General features: G+C 44.9%; 1 protein-coding gene across 3 annotated transcripts in view; it reads left to right on the plus strand.

Moving 5' to 3' along the window:
* Positions 1-10,222, plus strand: part of RTTN (rotatin) — a 108,956-nt gene extending 98,734 nt beyond the window's left edge. For all 3 annotated transcript variants that reach the window (XM_069569153.1, XM_069569152.1, XM_069569154.1), the window contains exons 46-49: positions 1,944-2,211; positions 7,127-7,230; positions 8,760-8,829; positions 9,915-10,222. In XM_069569153.1, coding sequence (XP_069425254.1) covers positions 1,944-2,211; positions 7,127-7,230; positions 8,760-8,829; positions 9,915-10,000 — 528 coding nt within the window. In that variant the 3' untranslated portion in view covers positions 10,001-10,222. The remainder of the gene's footprint in view (positions 1-1,943; positions 2,212-7,126; positions 7,231-8,759; positions 8,830-9,914) is intronic.
* Positions 10,223-10,887: the final 665 nt, after the last annotated feature.

Below are 10,887 nucleotides of genomic sequence, written 5' to 3' on the forward strand. Positions count from 1 at the left end.
CCATCCTTCCACATGTGTGAAAGCATAGCCTGGGGGTGAGGGGACAGTGCTTTCTGCCACTTCCTTACAGAGAACATGTTGGTAGGAAGCGAAGTAGGAATTTCCAAGTGGAACATAAGCGCTACGCTCGGATCTGACGTGTGACTGACTGGTGCTTATTCCCTTTAAAAAGCTTCAGTTTCTTCACTCAAAAAATGTTTAGGTTAAACAAAATGCTTTCTAAAGTATTTCAACTCCTGATCTCTGATCTGGCTGCTGAACTTCAGTATATTCTGATATCAGTGCGATCAGGCCCCACTCCAGGTAGAGGCCAGTCAGGTTGTTTTCCCTCTGCTGCTCTGTCATGACGAGCCCTAGACACTTGGAGTTACACCTCCGCTAACTCTTGTTTAGTTACCAGAAAATGTCAAGAATGCTGTTATACAGTTAAGATTCTAAAATATCTGTCTACCAGGGCATATTTCTTTGCATCCTAACCAGTGTGGGAAGTCTGAAAAGGTCTTTGTGTGTGTGTGCATGCTCAGACTCTCAGTCGTGTCTAGCTCTTTGCCACTCCGTGGACTGTAGCTCCAGGCTCCTCTGTCCGTGGGATTCTCTAGGCAAGAATACTAGCGTGGGTTGCCATTTCCAACTCCAGAGGATCTTCCTGACCTAGGGATTGAACCTGCATCTCTAGTGTCTCCTGCATTGGCTGGCGTGTTCTTCGCAAGTCTTTAGGCCCAGCAGAAAGAGGGAATGCCCAGAGCCTATTTACGATTTAACACTCTTCTCTGTATTTTATCACCGTTGTCAGCTCCAGGTCTCCAAGGTCACGGCAGAACCTGGCTGAATGGGAAAGGCAAGGGGTGAATCTAACCAGCCCTCGTTTGGGTGAGAGGAGAGCAGACGTGAGTGATGGCTGCAGGACAGAACAGGGTGTAGTTTGACCATTTCCTTGATGCTTGGGTGGGGTGGCTAAGGCTCCTATAGCTCGTTTTGTTCTCGTACTCAGAGTCCTTTTACATAAAAGTGCTAAATTTATTTTATAGATTCAAGCCAAAATCTTGATGTAGGTTTAGAGGAACCTAAGAAATAAGCCCGAATAGATTGTTAAACAGGAAGAGACATGGGTATCCTGGAGAGTTGTGAAAGTTAAGTTCCTATTTCTGTACCCTGATCAAAGTGCTCGTTTGACTGGTTCCCATGCTGGCCCAGGCTGCTTCTTGATGATACCTTTATGCTTTCTTTCCTGTTGCATGTAGATTATTCTAGGCAGTAAGCCACTGTCTTTCACATAGTCCAGGGTTTGGTGTGGTTTTTGGAAGGGGTTTTATTTGGAGGTTGAAATGACTCTTACAGTTAAGTACTGGAGCTTTCTTTGCTCTAAGTTTACAAGAATGACACGTAGCCATGAGAAATCTTCAGTGATGATAAGTGGTTGGGTAAAGTGGGTATAAGATATACCCACAGATTAAAAAAAAAACAAAACACTTGCAGCTATAAAGATTCAAATATCCTTAGTAATACCACAGTTATTAACTGGTGTCCAAGACTGACTGGGATTTTGTTTCTTTCTCCTCCCTGTAGGATAGCTCTCAGTGAGTAGCAAAATTGCCAGAAGGCAGACAGGAAGAGAAAAACCCAGGATGCCTGAAATAGTCCCCAAACCGAATGATCAATCCTAAATAACTGAGTTGACTAGTTGCTTTATCCATTGTCAGGGACTGATTAGTAGGAGTTAAAATTTGAGCACTATTTTGTTCTCCTTTACTTTTTCACTTCTACTTGGAAACAGTGTCGATGGAGTATTGGGAAGGTATTGGGAGGAAGGAGAAATTAAAGTTTCTTTAATTTAAAGGAGAACAGGAGTAGAATGCTGGTTAATTGATCTCTCTGGGACTCGGAAAGTAATTCTAAAAGACTCAGGGAGAAAGTAAAGTAACGTTCTCTCCATTTATCCACAGAGTAACTTCCTGCAGAACTTTCTGTCTCTGACGTTGCCGAAAGGGGGAAACAAACATCTGAGTAACCTGAGCGTGCTCTGGCTGAAGCTGCTACTGAACATGTCCTTCGAAGAAGACGGGCAGCAGGTGATTCTGCGGCTGGATGGCTGTCTAGACTTGCTCACGGAGATGAGCAGATTCAAGCACAAGAGCAGCCTCTCCATCCCCCTTCTTATTTTCCATAACATCTGCTTCAGTCCTGCCAACAAGCCCAAGATCCTGGCCAACGGTGAGTCTTCTCCTTGAGCACCAGATGAATCCATTGATACACGTGCTTATCCACACAGCGTTATGTTCAGGTTAAAACAGAGTACTTTTATAAACAGTCTGCCTGGTGGTCATTCAGCACCAGCCATGTTCAAGGCTCTGCTGGAGGCGGAGGCTGTGGGAACGGATCGGGCGTGACTCCCGCCTGGCGTTCACAGATCACCGCGCGAGGGCCACACGGCTCAGGAGGCAGCTCCTGGGAGAGTTTGGGCTCCTCCTTCCCCCCGTCCCTCCTCCTGGTCCTCTGATTCTTGTGCCTTTGGGCAAGAACGGCCCCGCCCTTGGAGCCTTTCCAGACGGCCTGTCTGCGTGGTTGGTGCTCCCCGTGCCCGTCTCCTGCCTCCCCCACCCTCTCTCTGCCTCCTTTCCCCGTTTTACTTTCCTCTGGAGAGTCAGCACCAGCTGATAGGCTGTGTGTTCAGTGCACATCCGTGCATCCCTCCTCTGTCTGCACTAGAGCAGAAGGTCTCACGGGTCAGGAGGTTTCTGCTTCTTTTGCTGTGTGTACCAGGGCATCTATGATCGTGCCCGTCACGAGCGGGCTCCCGGGGGGCACGGGAGAGTGAGCAGGCCGCGGAGTTGAGGACCCGCGAGCGCACGGTGACAGGAGCCCCACAGCGACCTCACTCTGCCCTTGGGACAGATGGAGGCGAGGGTTGGTGAGGAATCAGAAATTCTGAAACAGGGGAAATGGAGTGCTCTGTTTCTGCAGCCATGTGCTGTTCCTGTGAGGAGTATGTGAATTTCAGGTTTTATAAGGGGATGTGTTATCATGAGAAAAAAAAAGGACAGGTGGACTCTAGACCCCATGTATCCAGTGCTGGACGCCAGGGCCTTGGGTGCTGGTTCTCTGGGTCCAGTTTCTTCATCTGGAAAAGAACCCCTCTTTTCCTGACTTTGGTAGAAATCAGTTTTAACACATAAACTGTCCAGCCCTGTCTATAGAATGTGGTAGGTGCTCTAGATGTATTAATTCTCTTTTCTTTTCATGCCTTCCACTTAATCTTTTCTTAGAAGTGTTTTTCTACAAAACATGGAATTTCTCAAATGGAAAACTGATTATATTATTGTGTATAGTCATGATTCTATTTTTCTGATGATAATTATTGAATTGTTAGAAATTCAGCAAAAGATTTTAGAAGCTCAGCCAGCCTTTAACTTACCTGAATTAACTGTCATCTCCTTTCCCGGAGAGGGATCGACGGGAGTGTTGGTGGCTTTGTTTCCAGGTTTCTGCCCTCCTTCACTGTGTCCCCCTCTGTCCTCACATTGCTGAAATGAGGGTGACAATAGGACCCTACCTCATGGGACACGAGAGCCTCTGGGAGGTGCCTGTCCCTGTTCCACGGTCGCCTATTAGCATCACCTTTCTCAGGATAAGTTTCTTCTTTGGGGACCAAAGACGTTTCTTTGTATTTTTATTATTGAGAGGGTCAGGAAGAGCTGAAGGAGAGAAGCCTGCATCTTCCATTTCTGGATCACTCAGGATTTATTTTTAAGCATTTCCTTGCGTCAGCAGTGTTCTCTCTTCTCCATGAGCCTGAAGAAGGAAGCTCCCTAGCCCCACAGATGTGAGATGAGGGGCCTCCAAGGTGGCTGGGAGGCAGTGATTGTGCAGTTTCTCCGTGGATGTGTCCCAGGCGCGGCCTCCATTTCCACCTGGGGATCCAGAGGAAGGAAGGAGCTTGGCTGAGTCATGAGGCTGGAAGATCTTCCCGGCAAGGCCACGTGACTCTGATCAGCAGCAGCCAACATCCAGTTTAGGTTTAGGTGGTCTGGAGTGGAGTGGGCAGTGGGGCTCGACTGCTGTGTGAACAGATCCAGAGGGCGTCTTGTTTCCGGTCATGTCGGACCAGGCCTCTGAGCAAAACAAAAACGTGCCAGGTAAAATATATTAAAATTCACCTTAAAAAAATCAAATAACTGAAGATAGTGGGAAACTTCCAGGCCAATTTTGATCGGCAGTCTGTGCCCAGGATGGTAAGAAGTCTGGAGAAGTCTCTTCCGCTCCAGGGACGTTGGCCAGCCAGTGTGCTCGGGCTTTGGTCCATGAGTGCCAAATGGGAAGGGTCCTTGAGGACAGGCTCTCTCAAGTCCTATGGGCCATCCTGCAGATACTAAGCTGGAATCTCAAAGAACTAACCTCTTAGAAAAAGGTAAAAGTGAAAGTCATTGTCGAGTCTGACTTTTTTTGACCTCATGGACTATACAGTCCATGGAATTCTTCAGGCCAGAATATGGAAGTGGATAGCCTTTCCCTTTTCCAGGGGAATCTTGCTAACCCAGAGATCAAACCCACGTCTCCTTCATTGCAGGCGGATTTTTTACCAGCTGAGCCACAAAGGAAGAAGGTGAATCAGAATTAAATTGGTGCCCTGAGCCTCATCCAGGCGATGATAAAGAAAAACAGGCGCCACACAGACAGCCCCTTACAGCTCTTCAGCCCAGAGACACACAGACAAGTGGCCCATGACCTTGGTGGGAGCTGCTCCTCAGTTGAACAGCCCTCTAACGGGCGGAGGACAGGTTCATCCTAGGCCTCAGGGAACCTCCACAAACAGTTTTTCAAAAGCATCAGCCAATTCACAGTTAAAGATGACCAGGCATGTCAGGGAAATGGCAGCATGAAAGAGCAACAGCAACACAGGGGCAAAATACCAGCTTACCTGCCTGAATTGTGAAACACAGATTTGAAAACAACTTTAGTGATGCTGCGTTTAGATAAGTAAACAACAAGCTTGAAAGTATTTGCAGGGAATGAGAAACTGAAAAATTGAAAGATGTGAAAAAAGAACCAAACAGAACTTCACTGTTGAGTACGATAATGTCAGCCCCTTACAGGTGTTTAAGTGCAAATTAATTAAGATACTCAATTTGTTTATCACACTTAGCTGCAGGTGGCTATTGGCTATGTTATTAGACTACAGGCATATAAATATTTCCATCTCTGTGGGAAGTTCTGATGGACAGAAGACTGTTACAGAACTTCAATAGCCAAAATTTAAAATTCAGTATACATGTCTGGCAGCAAGTTGGGTATAGTGGAGGAGAAAATTTAAGCATTCAAAGATAGATCAGGAAACAATTTCCGGAATGTAGCACAGAGAAGAATAAAGGGTTAAGGGGAAAAAAAAAAAGGCTAAGTGACAGAGTGGACATACTGGAGCAGTCTGATTGCATGTGCATTGAAGTCCTCACAGAAAAGGGGAAGTGAGAGAAAGTGTTTGAGGCAGCGATCACTAAACATTTCAAGAACTGTTTTCATCAGACACTAATCCACAGATTCAGGAGACTCAGATAATTCCAAGCAGATAAGTAACAATAAGAGATTATCTATATGTTTCTTTGAGAGTTCACATCATACTTCTTGGTTAAATTTAAAAATGTTTTATATGCTTTTTGTGTGTGTACATGTTATATTTCACAGTAAAATTTTTTTAAAAAATTGATCTACTTGCATTATCAGAGGGGGCACTACATGAATTGTCCTGTATATGTACTTTCTTTTAAAAATATAAGAGACAGTGACTGGACAGAGGAGTTGTATCAGCTTACATAGACCATGGGTTATATGTTCTGAGGGCTTGCTGCAAAGTGTGAAAATGTCCCTGGCTGGTACTCAGATGGAGAACACAGAAGTCACCCTCCCATTTGATGCTGTTCCCTAAGAGTCTGCCACGCATCACCTCCCATGATGAATTTCATCGTCTGAAATGACCTCGCATGATGAATTTCGCCAGATAGCTATTTATGTAGGCTGGCTCCTGTAGGTTATGGTGCAGGAGAAGCAGAGAACGCAGAGAAGGTGGTCAAGCAGGAGTGGGTGGGTGGCGGGAAGGTTGCAGCGCCCACACCTCCCTTCCTCTCTGTCTGTCCCTTTACTGCACAGAGTTCACTTTATGGAGCAGCTTTTTATTTATTTCCTATAGAAGATTTTAAATTTCTTAAAATTTCTTTAAAAATTCTAGATAGGATCACTTAAACAGCATTCTTGTTTGCTTTCATTATGGTATCTTTCATCCAGCTAGAGTTTATTGTGCCCCTACAGTAGACTTGCACTGTGGATATTCACCGGTGAGCAGATTCTACACAGACTCTGCCCTCAGTCATGCACAGGAAGAGTTCCCAATGACAAGTGTTTCAACCCTAAGAATATATTATGTCTTAAAAATCACTCTCTTAAGAGGGAAAATAATTTGATAGAGTTAAGTAATAAAATGGGTTCATGTATTGCTCTGAAACACTTGGACAGTCTCCTTGGGGCTAGATGTCTCTACTTTAAAAGGAGGAGGCTGCTGCAGATAATCTGTAAGTCTTGATTCCATATTCTGGCTAGCTTTGCTCAAAGAGGGTGTATCTTATATGTTGTTGTATCTTTAAATAACCTCACATACCTACACACAAAAATACCTTTGAAATGTTTAGTCCTTTCTTAAAAGGCTTAGCTACTATGGTATTTCTTGATTTTTTTTCTTTATAGCAGCCCTTGCTATTGATATGTTCCTATAATGTCTTTATAATTTATCGTCAGAGTAAGTTCTGTTTTCCTGCATGTGAAAATGTCAGCTATGATCAAAGAGTTCATTAGTAAACTCATTGTGTAATTGCTTATTTCTGCCCTGTCGTTGTCTTTAAAGGAGTGTGGCTTCGTTGAATTAGGGACGAAAAAGATAAGCATCCACGGCTTCTGTGGTTCTGCGCCTGTTCTGAAAATTGTTTTAGGGTTGTCCTCCCACATATCACATGATGTAAAAGATTGTTTTTGCCAACTTTGTATGTATTGGATGGGTGAAAAGTGGGTATCTTTGACTAGTCTGAGATTTGAATACTACTGTCTGGACCTGACCCTTTCTTTTTTTGTGTCTGTTTATTATTAGAGAAAGTGATTAGTGTGCTCGCTGCTTGTCTGGAAAGTGAGAATCAAAACGCCCAGAGGATTGGAGCAGCCGCACTGTGGGCTCTCATTCACAATTACCAGAAGGTCAGTTGTTAAAATCATTGTCCCTGGGGGGCAAACGCCAAGCTTCTCGGGATGTCAGAGGAGTGTCAAGCAAGGAAAAAAAAAAGTCAAAGACAGTGTTGCCTTTGTGCATTCAAACCATTAGTAAACCATTGGTTGGAATCTCTCATGTTATCATTTCCATAGGAGGCGCCTCAGTCCCAAGTGTCTCTCTTGGGTGAATTCTCCCTTGTTAATAGAACTAGATTTGCCATATTCCTGCGGTGTTACTATGAATCGTTTTTCCTAAAGGATGTGTCCGGGAGAAATTCATCTTGACATCCAGCCAGACAGTGAATTTTTATCCAATTGTGGGATTCACTTTTCTCCCAGACATGTCATCGCCGAGCTTTGGAGTCAGCTCACTTCTCACAGGGCCAGCCCTGTGAGAATGGCAGGCAGGTTCTCTGGCCTCAGCTCTCCTGATGGCAGACATCTCACTCCTCAGAGAGATAGCTGCGTGTCCCTGGCGGCTAGGTGGTGACCAGCAGGGGGGTCCCTGAGTGGTGCTCAGGCAGCCAGCCGGCCCTGGCCAGTGGGCTGCCCTCCCTGCTGGCTGCGTCAGCGCACAGGGGGACAGAGGCCACTCTTGTCCCCGGCACCCCTGACCCCCAGGGCCCAGCACACGCTCTGGCGTTTTGGAGTCCCTCAGTAAATACGTGAGCAACTGACCAACTGCTCATGTTCCGTGTTGGTGATCTGAAATCGGAGGTTTGAGGGAGTGATGAGACACTGAAACTGAGATTGCACAGTTGAGAGTAGCGACTTGAGACGGGGGCGGGGGGGAGGGGAGGAAAGGAAGAGCACGGGACAGCGGAGGGAGGACCTGGTTACACGGGGCGGGGGGAGTGAGCACGGGACAGCGGAGGGAGGACCTGGTTACACGGGGCGGGGGGAGTGAGCACGGGACAGCGGAGGGAGGACCTGGTTACACGGGGCGGGGGGAAGGGGAGGAAAGGAAGAGCACGGGACAGCGGACAGCGGAGGGAGGACCTGGTTACACGGGGGCGGGGGGGAGGGGAGGAAAGGAAGAGCACGGGACAGCGGACAGCGGAGGAAGAACCTGGTTACACGGGGCGGGGGGAGTGAGCACGGGACAGCGGACAGCGGAGGAAGAACCTGGTTACACGGGGCGGGGGGAGTGAGCACGGGACAGCGGACAGCGGAGGAAGAACCTGGTTACACGGGGGCGGGGGGAGTGAGCACGGGACAGCGGAGGGAGGACCTGGTTACACGGGGGCGGGGGGAGTGAGCACGGGACAGCGGAGGGAGGACCTGGTTACATGGGGGCGGGGGGAGTGAGCACGGGACAGCGGAGGAAGAACCTGGTTACACGGGGAGGGGAGTGGGGGGCACAGCGGGGCAGACCGGCTTCTCCAGCTGCCTCCTTCTCTTCTGCAGTGTCTTGTTGAATACTGTAGTCCACAAGCGCAGAGCTAGTGCTCTGCTGTCCTGATTCTTAGGCACATGGGACTAAACGTGATTGATGGATGGCTCTGTATTGTCTCTAGGCAAAAACAACTTTGAAAAATCCATCAATAAAAAGAAGAGTGGAAGAAGCATATTCCTTAGCAAAGAAAAGTAAGTTTTATTATTAAAGAGATTATAGTTGAAATCTATACAGACTTCCCTGATTAATGAAATATTTGGACAGTTCACAGCAGAATGGCAGTTTCCTACACTGATTTTTACACTGACATCTGAGGAGCTTTTTTGTGAAAGTATTGTGAGGAAGCAGACTTCTTTGTGAAGGCATTGTAAAGTGGACCAGTATTTGATCTATACTTTTCACTGTAAATATTTTTTTCAGTAATAAAATGCTGTAATAGGTGAGAATATTTGAGATGTAGTAGTTTCTTAAGACATGTCAGTGGTCTTTCTCTCGGTCATTTTTTTTCTGGTACCAAATCTGTTTCTGCCAATGGCTACCACTGCTACAGTGTGTTCTCGGGTGATAAGAATTGGGCCCAATTAAAATTGACCTTGAACAGAAAACTTTGACCCAACGTCAGGGAGCTGAATTACAGTCGTCTAAGAATAGATCCCATTATCCCTGCACCCACTCAGCCCTGTGATGTGATCATGGTATGAGGCAGGGTTTTCCTCTCAAAGGGCATTTTTCATTTTAAGTGACACCAGTTTTCAACAAGCTTTATTCTCTAAACCTTTTTTCTGTTAAGACACTGAACTGTGTCTTTCCTGTACTACTCTGTGTCTATTGGTTATTAATTTGTGTTTTTATAAAGTGTGATTTTTTTTTTTTTGGTAAGTGGTTCGGTTGTGGGATTTGGGGTTCTTTTCCTAGCTGTGACCATGGGTTTCTGTCGGTAGTGAATAACTGAGTTATGTATTAGGGATGGTACATAAAAAAGCAAGACATTCATTTGGGCTTATAGGTCGTTAAGTGTCCATTATGGAGCTATATTATTTTTTGTTTCTATTCTTTGGCTAAACCATTAACTAAAGACAAATTTTACAGTGTCTTAATATTTAAAATGTGTTTTAAATATTAAATTTAAAAATGTCCTTATAGTACTAGCACATCGAGAATTGAAATAGAACTGGAATCTATACACAGTTCTTAGGTTAGTGTGTGTGTCTGCTGCTCAGTGCAGTGCTGACGTTAAATAAACTTACTCTTCTGTGCTCTGATCTTTCTGTCTCAGCTTTCTCAGACTCAGAAGAAACCCCTCTAAGTGCCTATTATTTGAAATGTCTTGAAAATCTTGTGCAGCAGCTTAACTCTTCATGAATGCCCTGAGGTGCTCTGCTCCGAAGTAGGCGGCCGCTGCACAGGTGAGCCAACCTTGAAGCAAGTTGTATGTAGACCCATTCCCGAAGACATGCTAAGCCTCCGCAACAAAAGATGTAGAGAGTCCTGGAAACACAAGCAGTTTTACCTTTTTCTATGCAATGTGTTTTGTAAAAATCTTATTTATCAATTATTTAATAAAATATTTTTAGTAACTGAAAATTGACTAACAATTTCTGCTTGCAGGCTTTTATCAGTCTCATGAGTATAAATTTTAGGAATGGAAAGAAGATATTGTGTTCTGATTTTTTTTAAAAAAACATTGTATGTAAAATTTGGCTCTTGTCAATACAAATCCTTATTTTTCAAAACATACACATCAGTGAATGGATATTTGTAGTAAATGTGTTTAGTTTGGTGAGTAGCTTATTTTTGCAATTTTTAGTAATATTAACTCCTTTCCATATGATTTATAAATGTGTTATATCTTATTATTTTCACCTTTCAACTTCTGAAATGCTGTGTAGTAAAAAAAAAAAAAAAAAAGGAAGAAGTGGAATGTATGGTCATTTACACCTGGATTCAAATTCTGTCTCAGCTTAGAACATCATGAAGAAAAAGAATGTGAAAAATTTAATAGGACCAACTCTGTTGAGGTCTCTGGACATAACTCGTAGCCAGCATGTAGTTCTAAACTCAGAACTTAAGGTCAGGAGTTCCCTGGTGGTCCACCCGTTAGGACTTGGCACATCCAACTGCTGCGGCCTGGGTTCAGTCCCTGATTGGGGAACTAAGATCCTGCAAGCTACATGCAGGGGAAAAAAAGAGAACTTCAGATGTAATCACTTTCAGCAGTTTCCCTGACATTTTTGAAATTAAGAAGAGAA

The sequence above is a fragment of the Ovis canadensis genome, chromosome 23 (assembly GCF_042477335.2).
Source record: "Ovis canadensis isolate MfBH-ARS-UI-01 breed Bighorn chromosome 23, ARS-UI_OviCan_v2, whole genome shotgun sequence".
Lineage (NCBI taxonomy): Eukaryota > Metazoa > Chordata > Mammalia > Artiodactyla > Bovidae > Ovis > Ovis canadensis.